The 27,589-nt window shown below is 34.9% G+C and overlaps 1 protein-coding gene across 2 annotated transcripts in view; it reads left to right on the forward strand.

Moving 5' to 3' along the window:
• The first annotated feature begins 709 nt into the window (after window positions 1-709).
• Window positions 710-27,589, forward strand: part of LOC145662789 (uncharacterized) — a 406,333-nt gene continuing 379,453 nt past the window's right edge. For both annotated transcript variants that reach the window (XM_081728672.1, XM_081728673.1), the window contains exon 1: window positions 710-1,558. In XM_081728672.1, the coding sequence (XP_081584798.1) occupies window positions 1,285-1,558 (274 nt within the window). In that variant the 5' untranslated portion in view covers window positions 710-1,284. The remainder of the gene's footprint in view (window positions 1,559-27,589) is intronic.

The raw sequence follows: 27,589 nt of genomic DNA on the forward strand, positions 1-27,589 counted from the left end.
CTCAAAAAAATAAACAAATAAACAAATTAAAATGATCTATTATTAGTAAATTGCTAGCGAGACTGTTCGTAATTCTTTCGTATTGCTGACAGGAAGCCGCCCAATTGAGGAAATAACTCGATATCGAGAATAAAATACTCTAAATAAGAGGTTCCCTATTTTTTCAACTTGTATCTCTTCTGTAAACCCTATTAAATCCATGTCCTCTCTTGTTGATCCATACTATACGCATCTTTAGTGTATGCCTAGTTTAGATTTCAGATGGGAATATGCTGAATATACACATGCAGAAATGGAGAAAAACTACCCTAAATATTGTGATAGAAGTGATATTTCCGACAAATAAATCATATACATGTTAACATTTCTATTTTGTTCACAAAATATAAAGTTCGTTCGTTTCGAATCATATCCGCCACCAATATATTTGTTTTCATTTTCAAAGAAAATGTTGATGTCAAAACGCTTGAAAAGTATAGAACGTGCTGCTTTTTTATTTATAAGATACCAAAAAAGATATCGGAAAATGTGTGTATGACATTATCACGAAGTTCAGTTTTTTTCTTTTACTAGTTTTGGAGAAGAGAAAAGAGAGGGATATGTAGCCACGTGATATTTGCTGCGCGCTCCGGTTGGTTGTTGAAGAGGGGTCATACCACCAATGAGGCTCTGGTCTGTAGAATTCGCTGTATAAAGTTTGCGTCTTGAACGAAAGGAAAACCATAGAAGCTCTCGCGAGGGTGTAGACAGATTCACGTGCTCTTTGTCAGCGGCTTTCAGCTCGCTCTCGTAGCGTGTTTTCGTTTACTAACTTCCGAAATCTTTGGCGGGAGGAAAGAGAAAACGCGTTACCTTATAAGTAAACCTAATTATGTTTTATCAAACATTGGCCCTGGGGCCACCTAGTGACATAATTTTTAACTGTTTCTTGAGGACATCAAATAATTTTCTTGTGAAGTGTTTTTATTTTGTGCAAAGTGTTTTTTAATTCTTAAGTTTTTGTTACCAAAGTGAGAAGAAATTAACGTGCGTGTGCAATTCTCTCCTTAAATTAAGAATAGTTGTAGAAATATATTACTCACCAACAATAAAGTTGACTGAAATTAAAGGTTCAAGGAATATCGAAATTAAACATTTACAAATAAATGAACATTACGTGAAGAAAAAAATATATAAACGAGTTTCTTCTTAATTGTTTTTTTTTTCCTCCTCTTAAAATAGTTTTGTACTTGTCTTACCATTTATAAAATTAATTTCTTGAGTGACAGAGTGAAAACAGTAACCATGGCACGTAGTTTATCAATCATGACATTTGTTTTCCTTTGCACTGTTGCCAGCTTCTTGGTCGAAGCGAAAATGGACCCAGAGAAAGAAGCTTTAATTCAAAATATATTCAGACAGTTTCTCAAAATCAGACCAGGTAGTAGCAAAGTGTCAAAGGAATTGCTGAAACATGGGCCTCCAAAACATATGCTTGAGTTGTATCACAAGTTCAGCAATGGAGGAGTTTCTAAAAGGACATTTGGCAACACTGTAAGGAATATATTGCCCTCTGACAGTAAGTACTCTATAATTTTTTATCTATATTATCATTATTATTGCTGCTGTAGTTTCTACATTTTTGCTGCAAACTGAACTTGATTAACAATAACATGTAACTTTCAGATGTATGTTTTTCGAAACCACACAATATTTTTATTTTGGTTGTGATTCAGGTACATAACTGACATTGTTATTACTGCTATTATGTTGCTGTGCTTTTTGTTTTGGATTTCAATAAGATAATTAAGTTCTTTTAAAGGCGGGTTAGAAAAGACAATCTTCGAATGGGTCTTTTCATCAGCGCAAGTTTCCTAGAGAGGGCGAATTCTGCAAACTTAAGAGAATTTGCTCAAATTAGTAAATTTTCTAGTGGAAGAAGGTTATTTAAAGTTACTAGCATGGTTAGAGAAATATTACCATATTTTTGCTTTTTAAAATTTTTAAACCTGTCAAAATGTAACCTGTTCACGATATTTTACCTGTTACTTCATAACTAACTCATAACGTTGTACACTTTCTGTAAACTTTAAACGTCGTTATTTGCACAAAAAGATATATGCAGGGTGTTTCAAAACAACACCGACAACGTTTGGGAGGTGATTCCTGACACCAAGATAAGACAAAAAGTATACACCAACCTGGGTGCACAAATGCTTTCTTTCGGAGTTATAGGCTGCCGAAAACTGAAGGTCCATAGCTCCAATACTATGGGACCTACCGTAGGCGGGTCAAGACTTTACTTAAGAACTTATATGTGGCCTATCCAAATATCCATGTTTCAGAATCCTGCGGTACTTCCGCTACAATTTTTATAGAGGAAGATGATGAGTACTTCTAATTATATGTCCGTAGCCAAACTGCTTCTATAAAAATTGTTGCGTGAGTACCTTAGGATTCTGAAACGTGGGTTTTCGAACAGGGCACATATTAGTTCCTAAGTGAAGTCTTGACCCGACTACGATAGGTTCCATAGTATTGGAGCTATGGACCTTCGAAGTTCATTTCTACATGTTTTCGGCAGCCTATAACTTTGAAAGGAAGCATTTGTGCACCCAAGTTGGTCTATACTTTTGTCTAATTTTGGTGTCAGGAATCACCTCCCAAACGTTGTCGGTGTTGTTTTGGAACACTCTGTATATATAAAAAATTAATTAATACTGTATTTGGCAACTACCGAAAAGGATGAACAAAGAATATTAATCATATATTTAATTGCATTTGAAGTTGAAGAAATACTATTGGCGTTATACCAAAAAAAAAAAGTTGAAAGACATACATAAACATAGTTTAAAAATAAAGGCAAGAGATGATTTTCCCAAATTGAAAAGCAGGATTAAACATAAAGGCGAATAAAGAGAAATGTAGAAGGGGTATTGCCTGAGCTTTCTCTCTAAATAAATTGCTTAATGGGAATTGAAGTAGCGTACAGAAAAAAATATTAATGTTTATTATTATTATTATTATATTATTTCTGAAGTAAAATATTCTCTATTTTCCATACAATTTTCCATATAGCTATTGAAAATGAATGTGAGAAATAGATGATTTCGGATTAGATTTGAGTTTTGTGTTCCGTTCAGAAGCGAGGCTATATATGAGACGTGGACCTACAGCTTAACCTGGGATCCGAACAACATGAGCTTCCGCCGGGAATCGAATCCAGGTCTCCCACGTCAAAGGTGAGTACATTATGCACGTAGCCACGAGGGAGATGAGAGAGAAATAGATTCGTATATAATATAGTAATGCATGAGAGAAATTATATAACTAGCAAATGCAACACACCCATTATTATTATTATTATTATTATTATTATTATTATTATTATTATTATTATTATTATTATTATTATTATTATTATTATTATTATTATTATTATTTGTATCAGCGACATCTGATCTCCACGATCCGAGACCGGTATAGTGTTTTTATTTTCGTATTGATTTTCGAAGATCCCTTTCTTATCTCCTCTCGATTAATAAAAACGCTTTTATCGTCCCGTCTCGAAAGTTTCTCGTATCGTTTTGTAAATGTATTTACTTTACCATTGGAAATAGATTTACTGGAATTTTGCACTTGGTAATACAGGAATAACTGTTGAATAATTAGCGTTAATTAAAAAAAAAAAGATACATATCACTCAGGTTCCTTAATCAATGTTCAAACCCAAAAAAGTCATACATAAAAGTCGTCCACACCACAGAACTATTACTAACTAACTGGTTTTAACAAAGCAAATTTTCGCAGTGTATAAAATGCAAAGATACTGACAAAAGCTCTTACATATGTAAGTAATGTGAGAGTTATTCAAATATTAGAACAGGCGTTGCATTATAAGTTAATTCATGTATAAAGTATACTGGTGTACATTTTACATGGAAATTCTATAATGATATCAGCCTTGAACGAAAAAAAGAATGCCTGAAGATCAGACATATAGAATCTAATTGAGTAAAACATAATGATGTGCTTCAGTATAAAATCTCATGCGTAGTTTTTGAGAAAATTGAGGAAAACATTATTTTGTAAACCTAAAAATTCATGCTCAACGAAAACCAACCCACCTATTAAGGTAAAACGAAGCTCTTCATCAGGACACTAACGAAGTGACAATACGTAGTATGATTTATGAAATACAATTCAAAATTATTATTATTATTATTATTATTATTATTATTATTATTATTATTATTATTATTATATGATTAGCGTACGCGCCTTTGCCGTGGGAGACCCAGGTTCAATTTCCGTTTAGATATCATGTGGTTTGGATTCCACGTTAAGCTGCAGGTTCGAATCTCATACAGTCTCGATCTAGATCGTGACGCTAACTTCAACTCAAAGGACGAAGTTCTGTTTGTGCCATTTCATCCAGCGTAAATTTTGAGCTTATGTGAGTATAACAAAGACCATCCTGTGGTTGGAATAAGTAAAGCAGTTGCCTCGGGTCCCGCGCCATAGGTGAAAAGAGTTAGAGTTTTTAGGAAAAGTGACAAGTCTTAAGAAAATTCTCTAGATTCAAAATAATTAGAGATGATAAACCATCATTTTTTAAAACTATGTACTGTTAATGTAGAGAAGTGAAATCATAGTGTGATATCATTTTATTGACACGGAGAAGTCAAAGTTGTACAAAATAATTTATTCATGATGGATATGGAATTCTCACTTTCATCCTTGGTTTCGCAATTTTCAGTTGCCCCAATCGACAAGAGTAGCTATAGCTCTCTTAGATCTGCACTACCCATTTCCATACTTGTCAATTGTAGTAGTACCAATGAAGATTAGGAAGTCGACATAGAGTGGATAGATTGCGGATAGAGTCGGTAGATTGCGACATAGATTGCGGATATAGGGGAATCAGAGCCATCCTGTCGATTTCATGACCTGGAGTGGATGGAAATTGCGGGACCAAGGATATAGATTAGAATTTCATATCCAACTTGAATAAATTTCTTTGTACCAACTTTGACTTTTTCAAATCAATGGCAGTGATATTCTACTATGAGTGTATTTTGCTACATTGGCAGTAGGCTATTGTAATGATAGTTTATTATCTCTATACTTTTGAGATACTGGAAATACTATGCTTGTTTATAATATTTTTCACTTTAAATGAAAATCCTGTTGCGTTCAGGAAAACTTTGCTATTCATATCGCTTCGGAACTATCTATATCTTTGATAGTGAAACGCAGATACTCTTGCAAGGATCAATTAGCTTCCACTACTGTATGAAGTCATCGAACCCGATGTACTGAACCTACTTCCACTTATCCAAATCCCAAAAATTTGTATCATCGTTATCATATACGAATTTTGTCACCATTGGCAGTTCATTGCTGCATGTGGTGAAGCTCTCATGCATTATGATCCTCAGGTAACTTTTCCCTTTTTGAAGTAGCATTAATTGTTTCCTATTTAGCCTACGAGAAGAAAAGAATCATTTTTAAATTCGATACGAGACAAGAAACATGATAATTCTCGTCTCGTTTTAGAGATGAGTGATAAATTTCACGAGTCAACATTAGTTCATTCGTCTTAGATTTCAAATACTGTTTTAATATTATATAGTTCATAGCTTGAAAACTGTAAATTGATCAAATGATTGTAGGGTCTGAATGAAGAGCATTTATCAGCTTTTAAAGACGAATGTCACTGCACAATATTCCCCAATAATAGGCTACATTTAGTTTGAGTGTTGTTATATCACATCCTTCGTGGGATTCTCGTAACGCGAAAAGGTTCTGATAACTTTTAGATGAAATTTGGAGAATAAACAGAGCTTAAATTTTGTACCTAAATTTACAAAACGAGTCAAGACGGTGATGAATTCTTCGAGAATCGAGACAAGATAATATTTGTACAAAATTTACGAAACGAAAAGCCTTATTTATGGTCTAGTCTTTTTTCGTTGGTAAAAGTTTTAGAGAAAAGTTAATAGTGTTATTTTATCTTTGTTAAACTAAGATCATTACTATAAATCTATTCGAACTATTAAATGTTCTCTGTGTAGTTTTAAATAAAAATTCGTTTAAAAGAAAGGAAGAACATAGAATTTTTCAATTTGAATACGCAGCAATTAATTCTGAAAATGTCCATACAATATTAGTACATGCTGCTAAATAAAGATGAAACGAAAAATAAGTTACATAGTACGAAAATAAATCTTATTATAATATGTATATTTATCAGTATTGATCATTATATCATTATGTTAAAGCTATACTTATTACAATGATGATAATTTTGAGAATTTAAATTATTATTATTATTAATAGTAAATGAGTTTCGTTTCACAGTGTGGAACTATAGTAGACTTCCAAACTATGTTAATTCTATATTTAAACTTCAAGTAGTACATCTGCAACTATAGATTGCTATAGAAGAGTAAGATCAAAGATAAAACTTGTCCCTCGGACGCTGAATCCGTATCAAAAAGACGTTACTCACTCTTAGTAAAAATGACCAATATTAGTGTCGAATCCATAGTTTTCGGGATTCCTAAGTTGATTGGTGACAGTTTTGGCGCCCACTTTCAGTTGGGTAAGCCTCCCTAGCACTCCTAGGGGGAAAGGAGGAGGATACACATAAAATGATCGAAAACGACCGATATTAGAGTCAAATCCGTACTTTTCAGGGTCGTTCAGATAAATAGTAATATTCCCGATGCCGTGTAAATCCGATTTAAGCCTTCACTGACACCGGGGAGGTGGGTGAAATGGTGACATGTAAATATATAGAAAACGATCATATTATTGTCGAACCATTAACTTTTATCGTCGCTAAGTTAGTTGGAGGCAGTCCTGAGGTCGTTTAAATCCAAGTTCATATTCAGCTCCAAGATGCTATATATATTTCCGTTTTTGTCCAAGATGCTATACATTTCCGTTTCTGACGCTCCCCCAAAGAAAACGTGGAAACAAGAAACGGTTAATTTCAACCACTTCCTGTTCGAAAAGAGGGTTAACGGAGGAGGTGAACATTTTCTATTAAGAGATATCTGATTTGATTTTCAGTTTAGCATCCCTTTAAGCAGCAAGTTTATATGAGACGTGAACCTACAGCTTAACGTAGGATCCGAACCACATGACCTCCCGTCTGGAATTAGAATTGGGTTTCCCACACCAAAGTCGCGTACGCTAATAGCTTACCCACGAGGAAGCTCAAGAGATTTGCGGACCACTATACTGTATCCAATGCTCTCCCACTTCGGTTCTCTAATGTTTTGTATACGGAAGTTATTGAGCGAAACATACTTATTTAAATCGAGATCGAGAGCAGTAATTCATTAACAATAGAAGAGTTAAATTCATCGGTTACCCGTGATCGATTTTAATGTCAAGTACTAAGGACTAAAGGATGGTGTCAAAGAAAATGGTGACGTGTTGTTTCCCACGACTCGATTTTGGTGTTGTTTGCCACAATTTTCCTATCTTATTTGCATTCCGATCTCATTATCGTGAAGATTCACACACATCTGGAGTAAAAGGAGTTGCCAGGCACCTCTGTTTTTGATCCCCTGGAGCAAGTAGTAACTGTTCTTGCCTTTGGGACGAGAGAGATCTTATTAAACTCGCTCCTGAAAGACAACATTAAGCTCCAAATAAATGAATAAAAACGATCATTATAGCAGAATAGCTTAGTAAATTGATGTGACTGCATTTTCCCTTTTAACAGAGTTCTTAATATCTCCTCCTGTTACATAATGTTCTGTTTTTTGTTATGGCACGCGACTAAAGAACCGGATTTTATATAGTTAAGAAAAATGAAATGAAATCTTTCAGTTTTACGTCACGCGATCAAGTTGTGTAAGCTAAAGGATATGATAATGATGAGAATGAATGAAAAATAGTGTAGTGAAGAAAGTGAGAAGAAACAGAAGAACCCCGATAAAACTCACGCACACGGTGTTTGTCCACCACAAAGAATTCTGCATTCTCATAGGAGCCACCTAAGAGTATAAACCAAATGTGATGTGAAGTTATAGCCATTACGTTATTTCACGCTTATGGGTACATAAATTCTACTCTGTATTATGTTATCTCTATAGGAACCCTGCTGCGGGATTTTAGAAACGGGTTAGAAATAGCAGAAAAGCTAAATGACATCAACTTCGAGCTTCGTAAGTTAAGATATATTTGTGTTACAGTTAACATTTTGTAACTTTTCCTATTTGCGACCGTCTAAACTACTATATATATATATATATATATATATATAGATAGATAGATAGATAGATATATACTTCTTAAATATGTAGGTGCAAAGGTGGCTTAGTGGTAAGGCATTCACCTCTGGTGCTTGGGATATCCGGTTAGATTCCAGCTCACGCGAAGTGAGCTTTACGTATATTTCAATAGAATCAGCCTGTACAAACTCATTAAAATATCAATTAATGAGGGGTCAAATACTGCGTAATGTCGATCGAGCATAATCATAAATCCACTAAAATGGCTAAAGTCAAAGGATAAGAAATAGAACATTCAGATATAATTTAAATTTTGAGAATAAACTAAAACACTCCTAAAATCTCTGTGGAGAGAAATGTCTAATGAATACTCAAAACTACAGTTATGGAATAGAAGGAGCAAAGATGTTTGGGACCGTTTGTATTATATGTATTATGTTTATAAATCTATTATATGTATAATAGATCTAATTGTTATAGATACTATAGTCATCTGGCAGCCATCAGTTTATGAGTCAATTTTGAATAAATCTTCCCTATTATGATATAAGATAAATCAGAGAGAACAATACCGTGGGAAACAACACCAAAATCGAGTCATGGCAAACAACACGTAATCAAAGAAAATACATAATATTGCATCAAAATCAAATAACTTTCACAAAAGTTATTGTGAAATGTTGGGGGGGGGAGACTGATTTTAAGCTCAAGCTGTGGAGATCACGAGATTGAATTTTGTTTAGTTATTATATATTACTTTTTAAAAAAGATACATGTTCAAGCTTGCAACATGCAGTGGAATTTACTATATTTTATCCACTAAATCTTCGTGAATTGCAAGTCGAAATAATAGGTTTACTTTAGAAATTTGAAGGAAATTATCTATCGAGTTTCATTAAAATCGGATCAGTTTTGCGAGTGATCGTGAAACAGACAGACAAATACACAATGCCGATCGAGTCGAATGGTAGGAACTAGATAGGCCTGTTTAAATTGTTCGATTTTGACAAAATTTTATTCACAGTTTTATTAGGGCATTTTTGATCATGCTCACAGCTTGGAATTAAAATCTGCGTAAAGCAGAAAGGTGAATTTATTCCCTTTCAAATTTAAATATTATTTTCTACGATAACTTTTGTATAAAGATTTATTCTTTATAAAAGCAAATGTACGCTTTTTAGGCTTCACAATTATCCCCTCTGCATAGATTGAGGATAAGTGGATGAATTTAGCCCTCCTTTTCAAATTAAAGAAAGATAATTTTGTAAAATACATAACCCTATTTGATTTTGATACATTATATAGAGAATTTCATGAGATTCTCAATCATCAAGAGTGCTTACATTTCAAATCAATAGAGAATGAGGAAGTTAATACAATTCCCCTTCGCACGTTTTAGGTAATATGTTGAACGATAACGTTCGTAAAGAAAGAAATCTGTTTGAATACGTTATTATGTTATTTTCTTAAAGAATTTCCCTCAATTCCCAGTGCAAGGGTTTAAGATTAGTCAAGAAAGAGCACCCAATTTAGTCTCCCCAAATTAAGGTGCAATAAATCTTTCTTCTGATTTTTTTAATGTTCCACTTTATCTTTCGTAAGTAAAATGTTAGATTTTGATACAATATAGTATATCTTGTAAGGAGTTCACAATTATTTTCATTGGAATTTAAAATCAGTCGATAATGAAAGGGTGAACTTATCCCTGATCAAAATTTAAAAATGTCTCCCATGATAACTTTTGTAAAAACTGGTTCATTTTGACATAGTATGGTATATAAACTTATTGGGGCTCTAACACAATTTCAACTGAAGTCGTAAGGAATAAGGACTTATTCTCCCTCCAGTTTATGATTTTAGAAAAATAAGTTCTATGATAACCTTCATACAAGAATCATTTCAATCCTCTACTGCTCGTTATTTAAATGAGTTAGTGATGGGAGACTGAATCAATCTCCCCAATATACCTATCTACAACCTTATAGGGCTATATAAAATGAAATCGACGTTTTGCCTCAATATCATGCAAAAACGGCTGAACTGTTTAAAATGGATGTTTGAACTTGGATCGGATCGGTTTTTCCATCATATCACTTTCACCAAGATATGTAATGTAAGCGGGAGGTGTTTAAAATGTACGCCAAATATGGAGTATCACACCAACCTCCTAAGTTAGGCAGTGACATTATAGATGAAAATCGGTATATAAACTACTAAAAATAAGTTGACATGTATCCCAATTTTCTACCATTCGACCCAGTCGACTTTTGTATGTCTGTCCTTCTGTTCATCTCACGGCAACTCTCGTAAAACTTACCCGACTTTAATAAAACTTCATATTGTCTTCCTTTAAATAACCCCATTGTATGAAATTGGAACTCATTAAGAATACGAGTGAAAAGTGGGGGTAAAACCCACCTCATGATCTAAATTAGAATATAGACATGCAAGCAAATTTTCCAATATAAATCATGTAAAAATCATTCGATTATGACAAAATATAGTTTCTTTAAGTCATTCTGATCATCCTTATAGCTTGGAGTTGAGTCTGGTCAGAATGAAAGGGTGAATTAATTTCTCTTTCAAGTGTTTTAGGAAAGAAAGAAAATGTCTGTTAAAAAAAAGTGTTCTGGACAAATTTTTGCTTTAAAAAAACGTTCATTTTTTAGTGTATTGTGACGTATATTTTCTTTGATGCTTCCCAATCATTTCCTCTTCAAAGAGTTAAAAAGAGAAAAAAAGAGAAGAATAAAGTAGTGAATTAGCCCAGTAAAACTTATTTGGTTTGATGCAATATTGTGCATATCTTCTTTGGTTTTCACAGTCCCCAGTGCTTGTACCCGAAATCAATGAAGAATAAGCGGTAAATTTAGTACGTTAGTATGATATAGGTTAATACTCTCGATGAATAAAATATAATATACGATATCTTTGTGAGAAACATTAGTTTTCTTGCAATATGGTGTATTATTTCAGGCTTTGCAATTATTTTCACAATTTGGATATAAAATAAATCGTGAACGAAAGAGTGATTTTACCCCTTATCTGACTTTAAAAAGAATGTTCCATTGTGACTACCATAAAAATTATTCGATATTGATAAAGTTTGATGTATATTTTTCTGAAGACTTTCCCATATAATCCCATATTTGAGTTAAAAGCAGACGAGAACGAGAGGAGAATATAACTTCAAATGAGAAAGTGACTTTCACAAAACACTTGATTCTATTCTAATATGACGCTTTTTTCTGTGTGTATGTTTCTCAATCACCCCCATTGCTTACGTTTAAAATTAGTCAATTTACCCCTCCAGCATTTTCGTTATATATATGAGCATTATATACGAGATACAGTCAAAAAGTTCCCGAGATTCTGTTGTAGCTCTTCATTACCACAATTTAAGTATACATTTACTTAATCGCCTTCAAAGTTGGTACCTTCGGAACACACACACTCTTGTTCCATCGCTCCTGTGATTGGTGGAAACACAAACGAAAGCCATCTTTTAGTATCTTCGAAAGTTCAGGCGTCGCGCTGGTTTTGATCTCTTCTGCGTTGGCGAAACGGGAAAGGCCCATTTTTAGCTTTGGGAAGAGTCAAACATCTGATGGTACTAAACTGTTTTTAAGGCTATCAAAGTCTCTGAAGTAGATTTTTTCAATTTGCACATGAACTCGATGTTTGCGCGTTCCTTGATTTGAAATTGCTCCAACTGATCACCACACACTCGCTCGTTCAGCTCACGTATTACTCATATACTGGCTGTTATGACGGGTTAGTACTTATCAAATTCATAATTAGACAACCTAAGGGCGGAACTGTACAAGATTCATTGTGATTACATCACAATTCGGGAATGCCAGAATTTTGACTTCCCCTCGTAAATACTATATTTCTAAGTTTCGATTACTTATATATATATATATGTTACAATACTCTAAAATTTCGTACAAATTCCGCAATTCTTGTGAAGTACAGTTTAGTAAAAGGTGTTACAATGAAGTAAAAGGTACAACGACAACGTTGTATATTTTATATAATATATTCCTTCGTAATCAGGGCAGAAGTGCTCGAGCATTTTGTAGAAGAATAAATATATAATGTAAGCAATATTTGTCGATTAATCTAGATACATCTCTGTTTGTACGTTGCTATAGTGACGGGAGATGTTTTTATAATAAGTGTATGAGTCTCCATGACAGTTAAAAGTAAGATTTTGAACTGTGATGTAAAATCAGTCATTTCTTATCAAATATCGTGATTTAGAGTTTGAGATTGGTGTATACTACTGAAGTTATCGCTAATATGTGTAATAGTTAAAATATGTGTACAAACTGAGGAATAGTGTGGTTATAAAGGAAAACTTACTCGCTTCAATAACGCACAGCATTTCTAATTCCAGTTTCTTTTCCAGTACTATTAGAGTATTTAGTAGTTGAGAGTGGACCCAGAAGAACTTAAAGGAGCAGTTCGACTTAGAAATGCATTTTTTACAATTCATTTCCATTTGTAGAGTTGAAAATTCTAAAAGGAATGGTGTTTGTTTGATCGCGATACGTTCAGTCGTTAGCGAGTAACAGAGGAAGAAAGATTTTGTGATGATGTCATAGGTGGGCAAAGAGCGAGAGCAGGCTTACATACTACACAGTGCCAAGCATTTCGTTTGTGAGAGGTGCGGTGGCACGTTCTAAGTGCGGTTTCCTTTTCCAGAACTGATTGCAAAGACTTACAAATATCATCTGCATGTAGAAAATAATATCTGATGGTGGCTTTACAAATGTCTTTATATTATAAAACGTATCCTATAAAGCATGAGTTCAGCGTTTCAAAAAAAAAAAAAAAAAAAAAAAAAAAAAAAAATCGAAACCAATATGTAAATAGATGGCGGACGAGATTGCTGCAACACCTAAGTACCTTTTCTTTAATCATTCTTCCGATTCCCAAACATAAGTATGTTCATTTTTACTTTTTGTTGCAATTTTTAACGCTGACCTTATAATTTTGTGCTTCAAGGTATGTACAGGAGCGTAACATATGAGGCAAAAATGAAATAACATCTGTAAAGTTTGCCAGAATACGAAAAACACTTCACCGGTTAAATTTCTTTTATTCTCATAGCTGTCCCCGGAACAACTCTCATCACCCGTTTCATCATCATTGTCACATGATACAGAGAAATTAAACGATGGATCAATGTCTTGAGGAACAGTCATCGTCACTGATTCCTTCTACAAGCCGGTATATTTCACTCCCTAATTCATATTATATAGCTTATTTCTAAAGCAATATCTTCAGAATCATGAGTGACATCGTCTCTATTACCCTCTAATGCTTCGTCTTGACTACAACCATCAATTGCGTCTTGTACGATATTTGTATGTTGGTAACTGGACATAGATCGGTGCTTGTTCAATGGCTCGGATTTTAAACCTTTCAATAATATAGTTGGAACAGCATTCTTCATCAGTTTGCGTGTAAATAATTATCCTGGCATTAGCCAGAAGTGGATGTATACGGTAAAAACTCAGGGGGGGGGGGTCAGAACTCAGACTATGATATGTATATCATGTTTACTAAAAACTTTCAAAAATATCTAAATAGCTTAAATCAATTTTGTCACTCAAAAACTGGGGGGCCTAGGCCCCCGGCCCCAGCCTAGATCCGCCACTGGCATTAACTTTTCTTTCATTAAACTTGACTTCTCGAAGACAAGCTCTTCAAGATGTTTGGAACACGAGTGATTTTATTTGGTTTCTTTCTTTTTTCTTTTTTTTTCATTGATTTTCTTGGGCCATAATTTATATCAATCTGGTGATTTCTCACAACTTAGAAACGTAAGAAAATATACTTTACGTCCTCAGCTTTAATTGCACAAGAATTACAACCGAAAACACAGCAGGTGTTAGGCATTTCTACTTCACTTCACAGATACAGCACGCGCTGTACTAACATGTGTTTTCTACTTCACACTAGTGTTTCTTTCAGGAAAAAAAATTCCGGGGGGGGGACACTTAGTATTCGGAGAGGCACATAATTTTTCACAGTACTATTATATTTATTACATTATAGACGTATTATTTTGGTCTCCTCCGGGGGAATCTGTCAGAGCTCCGGGAGACAGTGCCACCCAAAAAACATGTCTGGAAGAAACACTGTTTCGCACAACAAACGTAATTACTGCTCTCTCTCTACTCTTTTTTATACTAATGCTATAGGAAAAACAACTAACAGAAACCTCCCTCAAGAAATCAACACAGAGCAAGACTGCTAACAAATCCAAAACACAATCTATTAAATCCAATGCACTATTAAAGGTTTATCAGCTGCGTACAAGGGAGTGGTTGCTGACTCACATTGAGTTTCTCGCGTCCCACCAATGACGTCACCATTTACGATTCATCGAAAACAAATGCCTGTAGAAGCTGAACGAGACGGCCTATCAAGATATAAAAAAATACGGGTCTCTTATTTTTTGTTTCTCTTTCTATTGCACCAAACTTGTTTTTAACTCGAACTGCTCCTTTAAAATATTAAAAGAAAATATTATCTCTAATAATATTGTGTGGTATTAGAGCATTTAATTACACTGAGAAAGTTATTGTGTATCCCAATATAGGCCTATATTGATATAATGAAGAACGAAGCTATAGAACAGTCAATTATAAACTTCTCGTGACTGTACTGTTAGTTCCTGTTTACTGAGGGACACCATATTCAATTCTCAATGGGAGGTATTGTTACTACGCCTGATAAGCTTCTAAGGTTGAACCAAAAGTGTATATAAAGTGTGGGTAAAGATGCCCCAGTTTTTCATTATTGCCCATTTTCCACTCTTGCTATTGAGGTGAGATTGTTGAATTTATGATCAATTAGAAGACTGATGTCTTGTTTGTAATAACTCGAAAGACAATTTTATTTCTGTAAATTTAAGAACTTAAAATACACCATTTACAAAAACCTTCAAGTGGGGTATCTTCGGCATGCATGTGGGTGAAAGATACCCCAGTTTCACAATTTTTCAAAATGTGTTCGTAAACATCATAGAAACAGGTAACTACGCTTTGTACCACTAATATTACTAACTTTAATTTATACTATTTGCCTGACTATAAACAAACTTTTCAACAAAATGACAAATATTCTCCATGTATATTTTCTAAATCCGTTTGTAAACAATAGTTAAAAATAAAAGAAATAAAGAATTGTAGACCTTACATATTATTATCATATGTTCATTTTTTCGAACTTGGATTCTTGCGATCACAATTAATGCAGTGACATGCAGTGAACCTACAGTTTAAATCCAAATCACCGTAATCGTTCAAAATTTCCTAGGCGTTCACACCGGGAATCGAACCCGGTACTTCGTGCTCCAAAGGGACACGTATTAGCCACTAGACCAGAGGGGAGGCCGGCTTTCTTTTAATAGGTAAAAACCTGCTCCCTGAAAAGGTAACGCCTCCCCTTATAACAACTTGCTAGCTACAACGCTGGTACACCTATGATGATACCTGATGAATTAGTGGAAATGCTCTTCATTTTGGAACGAAGGGGTATTTGATTCACCCAGAGATTTACCTTTTCAAAATAATTCAGCCAGATAAAGGAAGTTGTGACAAATCAAGTGTGTCATAGAACTCCTTCTCCAAGGATATTTTGTAGTATTTTGAATAGGCATAACCCTCATACATATTCAGCTCGCACAAATGGCTTGAAACTCAACCCATGCACATTCTTTTGATTCAGCTTGCTAGCAAACTAGTGTCATATACATTATGTGAAGTTCATTCAGTCCAATATTGATCACGTAAAGAGCGGAGAATATTACATCATTGAAAGCAGCAACCAGACAGGAGACCAATCCCGTGCTCCAAATGGGAATTTCCCGTTTGCTTCAGAGTGAACAATTAATTACAGTTTATTACAGAACAATTAATGTTTCATATTCCAACCAAATTTTGTTTAAAACATAACAAACGTACAAATCATTGCAACACGTCATAAACTGGTTGTTCCGAACAGAAATCTTAACCTTTAACGTTATAAAGTGGGGCATCTTTGCGTCAATTTCACTGGGGCAACTTTCCCAATTTTGAAGCAAAGATGCCCCAGTCGAACACGTGACATAGGCCTACTCATGGTCGCAGAAACACAACAAAGCACATTAGTGTTTGTAAAAGACTGAAGTTCTTAAGCAATTATGTTTTATTCATATACTTTTATTTAAGTACCATCAAGAGCATTACTAAGTTTCACTCTAAAATTATAGACACTGAAATAATCTCCGATGCAACTTCCACATATATTTTCTCAAGACTGTGTACCCTTTCACGCGCATGGCAAGTGCTGTGACCACGAGTCACAGGCGTTGAGCAATTTGAGCGGGGGTGTCTTCACTCAGTTGGGCGTCTTTCCCCAAGATACTATATATACCAGCAGTCGAGGTGACGAGACGAAAATGTAGAAAATTAAGTGAAAGGTGTCCTCAAGTATCATCCGAAAGCCAGGCTTCGAACTACTATAACACCCTCCCTATTCTGCAGATCTATTCCTCAGTGACTTTTACCTCTTTCACCGGCTTAAGGAAAAACTCTGGGGCAAGAAATCTAAAGATGATAGCATGGAAAATGGTTACTATTGAAGCAAAATTATTCAGGGTTTAGAAAAACGAGGACTACATATATCGGCTTGTAAGAGGACCATGTAGAAAAATAAATATAATTTTACACAATAACCGATGTACCATATAATCGTTGTGATTACTTTTGAATGACCCCTCGTAAACTGAAAAATGATAGAAACTATCAAACAAATAATAAATTACGTTATATATTTTACTTAAAAGTGATAGGAATGTTGAAGAACTATCCCTACGCTATTCTTTGGAAAAGAAAAACTACTACAAGATTTATTTACAAATAGTATTTTTATTACTACTGAACCAAGTTGAAAGTTGATGCACTGTGTAGAAGTATAGGGATAAATCAATTTTTCATTATTTTGTAAAACAAGTTATTGCTTGATGTACGAAGAAATTTTCAAAGATCAAACTTATTAATTTGAAAATGAGTTCCTGCTTTTCTTTCGCATCACTATTCTATGAATTCTTTCTTCTAGATCCATTTCTATCTTACTACTAATATTACAATTAATTATTAAATAGCAACATAGATTAATTTACGTAATAAAGGAAAAGAAGTAGTGTAATACAAAATAGACAAAAGCTGAATAAGAAAGAATTAATTTCATATTCTATCGCGTATAATATCAAAGTAATTTGACCAAGAGGTTATCAAAGCGACCCTCTTCTAATGACCGTATTTCGTTTCTAGCGCAAAACGCATTAAAAGCTTCCTTTTTTTCTTCTTTCTTTTTAGAAACCTCACATTCCTAACTTGAGATAACTGTTTCGGATGGCAGTGAGTCATTGTTGAGTGCCGAGGACAATTTAATTTTACTTTGTGATCAATAAAACTAGGTGTGGAGGGAAACTTCACCTACAATTTCCGGAATACGACCCGAATTATCTGTTAACGTAGGCCTACTCTTTCTTGTGGTATAACATAATAGACTACAGATTCTATCAGAGCGTTAAAAGAATCTGTTATGTTTTAAATGAATATTCGGTCTTTCCGTGCTGAGTCACAAGTAAGTGCGTGTGGGAATGGCTTTTACCTCCTGCCAGGTTTTCTAATTTTAATGACTTCATTGTCCTATAAACAGTGACTTATCCATCTTCCCTAACTATTCGAGTAGACTCGTGAATGATGACATTAATATCTATATATGGGGTAATAACTTAGACGATACCTGGATACTGCGCGCGTGTTTACCTTCTAGCACGCATGAACAAACGAAAAGAGAATATATGGGGTAATCATTAACAGGGATCCAAGTTTTAAAACGATAGTAAAATATTTATTCTTTAAATCTTATTTATTTCACAGCTTCGTGTTTACAAAGAAGCTCCCCTTTCTTGCAAGGAGAAAATAATACGAAGTAACATACCCCATTCAAAAATTGACTCTATTTTCCTTTCCGTAAACTCAGTTCTGAATTAACTTAGAGTGTTTATGACTTTTCCTCAATTACATTATTTAATTCATTATTTATCTTAAATTCTTTCTATTAGTATTTGAAGTGACGTAGCGTTCATGGAATCTAGAAACCCCACTTCATCTGAGTAAACAATAATACATTACTACAAATAATGCAATAATGGTTTAAGAATAACGAATTAAATATTCAGAATAATACGTTAAAATAACGTCTTTCCCTAAATAGAAAACTACGCTGCTTGCCTCTCGTCTTCTTTTTCGTATTAACTCTAAGCATACGTAGTATTTCAAGCATAAATAAAATTCCCAGTGGGAGCTCATGTGGTACGTATGATAGTATCTCACGTTAAGCTGAAGATCACATCTCACATATCCTCACTACTGAAAGGGACGATAAATTCCAATCCATCCATTCAAGTAATAAATACAGAAGGGCTCAGTGGAACAGCGCTCATTTGTGGCGAGTGGGGTCCCTAGTTCGATCAGAGATTACACCAAGTGGGCCTTATGTCGGAAAACACCGTGTGCGCATGAGTTTTCTCGGGATTCTCACGTTTCCTCTCGCTTTTTTCGTTCGTTATTATTACAAACGTTTCACTTAGCCTCGAACCATATCATGGGACGACGAATTCAATAAACAAACAAATAAAAAGATATTAATATGGAATGAAATTTTCAGAATCTAAGGATAGGCCTTTCTTGTATAGTTTTCTCCGAGGAGCTGGATTTGATTTCTGCTGGGTAGTGACATGTAATTGGAACGTCAAGTTAAAACAAAAATAATAACGCATTAGTTAGGTGGCTTACTTGCTGAATGCAATAAATCGAGTATATTCTCAACCTGCTTAAATCAGATGTCTAATGTTAAGCAATGTGCTAGAACCACACTCTCAGGACAATTAACAGTCATTCCTCTCACTGTGTCCTGGTAAAATTAGTTTATTCATCAACGAGAAAAAAAAAATATTAGAATTGGGATTTGCAACGTGTTGTAATATATTAATTTCTACTTATAAATATAAGTTTCACACGTTTTGAAGCAACGAAGAGCTTTAGCATTTTGTGACTATTTGGTTAGGTTTCTCACTTTCTTGTGGGAGACACTTTCGATAACAGGTCGAATATAAATGATACCCTTTGTTAAGGTATAGAATGACGAAATTTTAGAAGATCAAGTTACTCCAATTCATATGGATGGAGCTGTTGAGGCTTGGTTTTATTAACATCAGGATAAACTACACCTTCCCTGGTCTACCCAATCTCCAGTCCTTAACATTATTAAGCCCCTGTGGTCAGTTCTGAAGCTCAGAATCCTGAACAGATATCCTCCTCCACCTTCTTTGACGGAATAAAATTTTCTCTCTATAAGAAATGGTTCAATATTTCTCTGGAAATTACTCCTCATCTACATGTCTCCGTTTCACAAAGAATTAGTTATTCTGCATGATAACTGTGGTCCCACACCGCATTAATAAATAAAAAGTTGCGGTATTTTAGGTGTTTAGTTATTTTGATAACCATCTTTATATTGATCTGGAGTGTCAGATCTTGATGAAGTAAATGTCTATAATTTCTATGTTGTCTGGTATGTAAAGAAACAAGTTTATGAATTTCAGAATATATATTTCATCTGTAGATCGTTAATCATCAGGTGCATGGCGTATGTGATTCTTGTACGTTACCGTATTCAAACAAATACAAGTTGTTGGAACAAATGTCACGTAAGGAAGGAGTTTGCAAAATTATTCGTACAAGCAGAAGGAACTTAGGTAATATTAATGACTATGATTACTATTCTAGAGTAGTAGAATTGCTGCTATTAACAATGTGCACTATGTAGCCGAGTAGTTGGCGATAATACGGTTATGTGTGTAGTCCAAGACTCGATTAATATAGAGTATTGGTGTCTATGACTTGTAAGAATTGACGGAAACGACCTAGACGTAAAGAGTGCTTGTAGATCCGAATGGAGCAGGAATGGAGCAGGTAATAAATTGAAGTAAAAATCATGAAGGTAATTAAAAAGTTAGCGGGATTCGGTTTCTACCTCTACCAGTACAATTATTGTAATCTCCTATTACTGGCAAGTCACCTGTTACATATTTAAAAGACTCATACTGTGAATCCTACGTAACTTGACGGAGAAATTATACTATTAATAGTATGCACTAATTTTATATTTCAGATCTACCTTGCTTGTTTTTCTCTATTGTACCTTAATCACACCATTCAGAGTAAAATTTATTCTCCAACAACGTCCTTAACATCCCTTAAAAATTTTTCACATTATATTATTTTAATCCTATATTTGCAAATGCGATTCATTGATTAATCGTTCCAGTGAGCTAAGTTTATCCATTTCCCCGAACATACAAATTTCCGAGAACTCAAGTACAATATTTTTGTCGTCTTTTCGTAATGTTTACGTTTTTGCGTTGTAAATACAGCATTCAACAATTGAGTCCCTTCTGCAATTCTTCATTCAGTGACTCAAATATAAATAGAACCAAAAAAGTTCTGTCTTTTTTCACCCACCCCCTTCGAACATAGATATATCACCTAAGACGTATCTGGAAGATCAAAAATAGTCTCCATCAGAATCGACGACCTTCTGCCAACGTTCTGGAAGACCATGGATTCCATCGCGGTAGAACTTAGTGAGCCGTGAAGCGAAGAAGGTATCAAGTACATTTTGCATCTCTACTAGGGATTTGAACCTGGCGTCCTCTAAGGTGATTTCCAAGGAATGGAACAGGTAATAATCGAACGGTGCAGTGTACGAAAGTATGGTGGATCTAATAGTGTTTCCCATCCAAGCCGTAGAATGGTGTCCCGGGTCATCCTAGCCACGTTGGGCTTAGAGTTGCCCTGTAACAGGAGGACCTTTTTGTGACTCAGAAGTGCTGGCTCCAGATTTATGAGTTTTTCTTCAACATGGCTCAACTGCTGACAGTACACAGTTGCACTGATGCTCTGACCAGCTGGTAGCAGTTACTAATGCACGATGCCGCAAGCAGTCCATCAAATACATGAGGACCTTCTTCTGGTGCAGTACTGATTTTGGCTGTTTTGGAACTGGTTCATGGAATGCTAACGAATGATGACGGCGCCGTGGAGCTTCGTACAGGATCCACTTCTCATCACATGTTAACTCCCTGTTCAGAAATGGGTCCTTCCTCAGACGAGACAGCAAAGAAACATAGATGTCTGCTCTTGTTGGCTTCTGGAGCGGAGTCAAATCATGTGGGATACATCAATCCAACTTGTAGTGCTTTCCAAGTTGATGGAGATACTGGCGAATGGTTTCTCCACTACTCCCCACTTGTCCACTGTTCGCCTCAATTGCTGCCTGAAGATCTTCATTTTGTGCATGTGTTGGTCTTCCAGCACGTGGTGCGTCTTGGAGTGTTTCGTCACCGTCCTTAAACTTGTTAAACCAGCGCTGCACTCTCCGCGTAATCACGACACCCTCACCAAAGGCCTGACATATCTCCCTTCCCGCTGCAGCAGCGTTTTACCCCAGTTTGAACTCGTACAGCATACACGCCCGTACGACGCTCTGTGTAGGCCTCATGTTCATTCTCTCCTTATGCAAGTTCACGGTGTAACTGAACTGCCATAACCAAGTAGTATATTGGACATATCCACACCGACAACTGACTTTCGCCTTATCTCCATTCGGATTCAACTCACTGTGTGAGGGCCAACTGAACACAGACCTCCACTAAAAGCAACAGAACTTTCTTGGTTACCTTTACAGTATGCTTCTCATCATTAGCACCATAGTAACATATTCCACCATTTTGCTTTTTATTTATCCTTTTCGTTTACATTTGATATTTTGGTTAGTGATACTTCCAAGATACAAAACTAGTCACTTATCCAGAAACACTTCTTCGAATTTATGGAACATATTTTCTAATTCAAACTTCTTTATAGCCAGTCTGCATAATGTCACAATTGCTTTAATTATTTCCATAAACTTCATTCATTCATTTTTTCATATTCTCACATTTTCATCTCTAACTATTTTCACTGCTTTTTCTTTATCTTGTCTGAGATCACGTTATTTTTTTTATTACGATCTTGCAACAACAGCTAAAAAGCAAGTATTCTGGTCCTAGTTGCTATCAAATTAACCTGTTCCCTAAGCAAAATCTTCTTTGTTACTCTTCCAGACAATAAATAATGGCACTGAAAGTTTTGTCGAACACTTTTTACAACTTCACTATCCTATATAGTTACTAGTACTCCAACTTTCTTTTTAAAGAAAGATTTAAACTACATTCAATGAAAGCTTATTGAATCTTTGTGCTATCTCCTTCATATCAAATTCCTTACTTCTTCGTTCACATACTATCTTTCATATTAAGTTGAATTTTTGCTGCCTGTGATTTGAAACTAAGGCACTGATGGAAAAGCATTTTAGATTATTTACTATCAGGCCCGTACTTATACATTGTGCGAACCTGTGCTCTAAATAATTTTCCGCCCCCTACCCCACACACAAACTTATGTCTCAAACAAGAGAATAAGCCGTGATTTTGCAAACATACCAGCTCTTGTTGAGTAGCAGTTTAGGTATTACAAGTTACAACGTAATTTTAAATGGTCTAATTTTCACAATGGTGGATGGCACTGTGACACACCAATAATTATTGGTGATAACTGATAAGAAAAATAATTGATTACATTATTCAGCATCAGTAATGGTTTAATAGCGTCTATATTAATAATACAATAAGTTGTCTGTCTGTCTGTAGTGCTTTTCAATTCGAGAACTATAATAGATAGAAACATGAAATTTTAATATGTTCCAAAGCTCTCAGAGAAATGATCCAAATGACCTATTCTAGGTCTATAGGCACACTTGAGCTGAGATATGGGGATGCAAAGTCCCCATAATAATAACATGGGAGCACTTTAAAAATAATAGAAAACGACCAATATTAGAGTTGAATTTATAGTTTTTTGGGGGTTGCTGAGATGAATACTGATAGTTTTAATCTAACTCAACTTTAAGGTCATACTCCACCTCCCAGGGAAGGGCCGAGATCTTAAAAGTAATCGAAAAACGACAGATATTAATGTTGAATTCATAGTTTTCGAGTCGCTGAGTTTAACGGTATTAGTTTTCATGATGTTCAAGTTCATCCTCACCCCTTGGGGGAGAAAATGACTTAAGATAAGCTAGCTAATTAGTAAGAATTGTAATTAGAGCACATTAAACACATTAACATATTTTCTCGCGCTTGCTCGTGACTCTGCAAGTTGCTAGTTAAAAATATTACTTTATTGTTTAATCTTTAAAAAGTTTCAAAATCTTGCCGCTCTTTCCTCGAGAACAGAATAGCACTTATCTAAATATGGGCGTGCTTATTATGCAATGCATTGCTCGAATCGATCAAAATTCGCACCACAGAATGTGTCTGTAGATCGAATCATTCGGTCCATCCTAAAGGGCACGACGACAATCGCTAGTGCAATTAGAGCAACCATGGTTTTCAGAACGCTAAACACAGTGAGAGCACGAAAAATAAACAATCTATTTATTAAGATTAAACTACAATCTTCAATCAATTCACGTTCTACGAGACATGTATGAACATTTCGTAACATATTAAGGATTAGCCATGAGCGTCATATTCGTCACAGTAGCATATACCATAATTTTCTTCTTGTGTTCCAATTTAGTGTTAGATCCTTGAACTCCTACCGTGTGTTTTTAAAACGTTTGCACTAGTACAGTTCTACGCACTTATATTCCTTATATATTTTATTTATAGAATATATTTAATATAATATATGATATTATATATTTAATATTATATAATATATTTATATAATATACTCCTCATATAATATATTTTATTTATTTATTTGGCTAGTGAGATATTCACTCTCTGATAGAAGTTTTATGACGACTCTTTCATGATTTGATTATAAGTTCTAAATTTTTTTTTTTTATTTTCTCTTATATTCTTAAAAACACAATAGGTATATTATTATATCTATCTTTTCATTCCTTATTGCGCAACGTATTCTTGAGCAATAAGCATCGCAAATTCTTTGCCGTTCTAGTTTGGTCTGTTTTCTTTTATAATGCCAAAAATACAGAGATCATTTTTTCTATCATATAACTGAATACATCTTTTCCATTTGTCTCAAGCTCAGTTTCGCTAGGAAATTTCACTTTCTGGATTTCAGAAAAATGTCGATGTCTGTAAAATTTTGGAATTCGGAAAATTTCCGGAATTTTTCCGAAATCGGAATTTTCCGGATTTTTCCCGAATTCTGGAATTTTACTCACATCGGAATATTTCCGAAATCCGGAATTTTCCGAATTCTTGATTTTTTTATTTTATTTTCCGGCTTCTGGAAAGTAAAAATGGCGGAATTTGCCATCTCAAATTTTTACTTTCCTATCCTGTTATATCCTACTTTCCTTCCTGACTATGTATTTCAGTGAGATTCCACTTCACTGAGGACAAAATAAGAAAATCTGACAGTTTATTTTCTTACCACTTGTGTTCATAATAATTTTCTACAATAATAGTAGGTCACGTACTAATGAGTTAGAAGTTCCACAATACAAAGACTTTTAGGTAACTTAGGTAATTACACGTATAGCTCTGGCGGGTGACAGGGGAACCCGTTCCTCCCCCAATACTTTGTGTAGGAAAGGAAATAGACGAAGCCTAAGGTACTTACGTGAAAGAAGTAGAAGAATTTAGATAACTTAGGTAATCTTGTGTTAATATATCAGTTACGTCCTTTAATACTACAAATTAATTAAGTTCCCTCGTGATTATGCTGTTAGCGTACGCTGCTTTGGTGTGAGAGACCCGGATTCGATTTCCGGTGGGAGTTCCTGTGGTTCGGATTCCACGTTAGACTGTAGGTCCACGTCTCATATAGCTTCGCTGCTGAAAGGGCCGCTAAACTGAAAATCAAATCAATGAAACTACCAATTAATTGTAGCCTATCTCTGGCTCTCATTTTACTTCCATCATACCACGACGCACACACACAACAAAGAGTATTTAGGGTACGTAAAAACGTAGGTTACATGGTAAATCCTGTAATTTTTGAACTTAACATACGTCTATATGTAACATCTTGCAGTAAACAAATAACTGAAAACGTATATACTTTCCGTATATGTGTTCCATCTATACGTACTTTCTACATAAAAGAAAGAACTGTGTATCGGCGGTAAGGATCTCACATACAGATGGATGGATGTAACATACGTATACGTATGTAATATACAGAAGACCGTTAGATGTTAGACATTCTGCAGGGACATGATGTAACATCTAAGCGGACAAAAAGCAGTATAAATGTAGCACATAGATAACATATGCTTCATAAGATTTCCCTTGTAAACATATGAAACCCGTATTTTTGTACAATATATCGCTGTCCGGATAACGAATTTTTCTCAGTGCAAAAGAGAAGATTCATATAAGTATATTCACAAAATAATAGTAGTATTTAATTACAGATATGAGACATTCATTTGTTCTTTCTATTCCCTTACTTCGTCCATATAAGTATTTTCACCCTTCATCTGTTTTCTCTCCCACACGAAATTTTGGGAGGATGCATCGCCCTTGTTTTCTCGCCAGAGACGCCCCTGCTGTGGAGTTCGATTTTATCAACAATATGGTGAAGTAATTAGAAAAGTATTTGAATAAGTAATGAATTCTAGGCTAGGAAGATAGAAATCATAGCGTTGGAATCTGATGCTTAATTTCAATCATTTCATGTGAATTTATGGTGGGCGACATTGCGTCCAAGAGTTTCTTAACATTCTCCCTTTTCCTTCATCTATCTGTCTTTATTCCACAACCTCCTTCATTGTCGTTCCATAGCATTGAAGTTAAACTTAAGATTTTATTTCATATACGAGACGAAAGTATAGGAAATATACTTCTACTACTACTACTAATATTAATAATTATTATTATAAATCAATTTACAGTAGGCGCTACGTCTGATGAAGACGCTCTTTTAGTGCCCAGCAAAAGCTGAAAATATGTACATTATGTTGAAGAATACTTAGGCCTATAATTCAGTACTGCTATTTTTTAAACACTGTATATACCAAGAAGCAGAACGGAGCAGAAGGCCTAAGAAAGCACTTGGTTAAGGACAGGTAGCAAACAAAAGCATGGGTAATGGGTTGAGGCAGCAGCACAAGTGCAAGAGGGATCATCTCTGAGTCAGCGGGAGAGGAAAAAAAAAGGCAGAAAACGAAAGTTAAAAAAAAGAAAGATGCTGCGTATTGGCCAGGTGTTCAGGTTGGAATCTCTCCATCCCATTCCATTCCACCAGCCTACCCACTCCCTATTCTCGTTCCACCAAAACTAAAGACGTTCCGTGAAACTATGATAGTCACTGGGAGTTCTCGTGATTTCTTTAAGGGCTTATCGGATCCTTTTAGTCACGAAAACAACCAACGCTTCACATTGACAAATATGCATATTCTACCTAAAAATAATATGATTAAAGTCAACTTTATTTGCTTCTTGAAATAAGTCATTTACAGATATGACCTCATTCATTATTCCATGAAGAAATGATACAATTTTAAGAAAATGTTATTAAGCTACATTGGTAATAAACTGGAAAATCCCTGCACACCGGTGTTAACTGCTTAAATTTTATTCTGACATTAAAGCGAGGGATTCTAAGAGCTAAGCACTATAATGTCAATAGAAGGATTTGCAACCAGAACAATAGCTTAGATGTGGGAGTGGGGAAGCATCTGCCTCTCCATTTAAGCTCGTTGCCATTCCAGAGAGGCCCACTATGAGATAAATATTCCTTATTCCAAATTATACTGTAGGAACATGAATACATAAGTGAAGCATGGAATAGGTGCTTCACATCCGAAAAGCAAAATAGAAACATACGAATCTCTTTAGATGAATCAAAATTGATTTGGGCCCATTTCAGTAAAATGTCTACTATTAGAGTTTCCCGAAATAATTTCTTAGGGCTTTAACTTGTGCCAAATATTGTCCCCTCAATTTAACTTGGAAAGCATGGAATAACCCCACCATACTATTTCCAGAAGAACTGAAAACATAAAATGCCCAGTATATATTTCCCTAAGATGAAGCAAAAATGTAATCTGGGCCCTATTTCAGTAAAATGCCAATTGGGACTCCTAGAAGAAACGAAAATTTTTATCATTTTCTAATTTCCCGGGGGGGGGGCAATTTTCATATTTCATATTTAAAAAATGCCAAATATTAATGTTTGTCCCCTATTTAAAAAATTGTAAGCTAA

The sequence above is a fragment of the Thermobia domestica genome, chromosome 10 (genome assembly GCF_964235325.1).
Source record: "Thermobia domestica chromosome 10, izTheDome1.hap1.1, whole genome shotgun sequence".
Lineage (NCBI taxonomy): Eukaryota > Metazoa > Arthropoda > Insecta > Zygentoma > Lepismatidae > Thermobia > Thermobia domestica.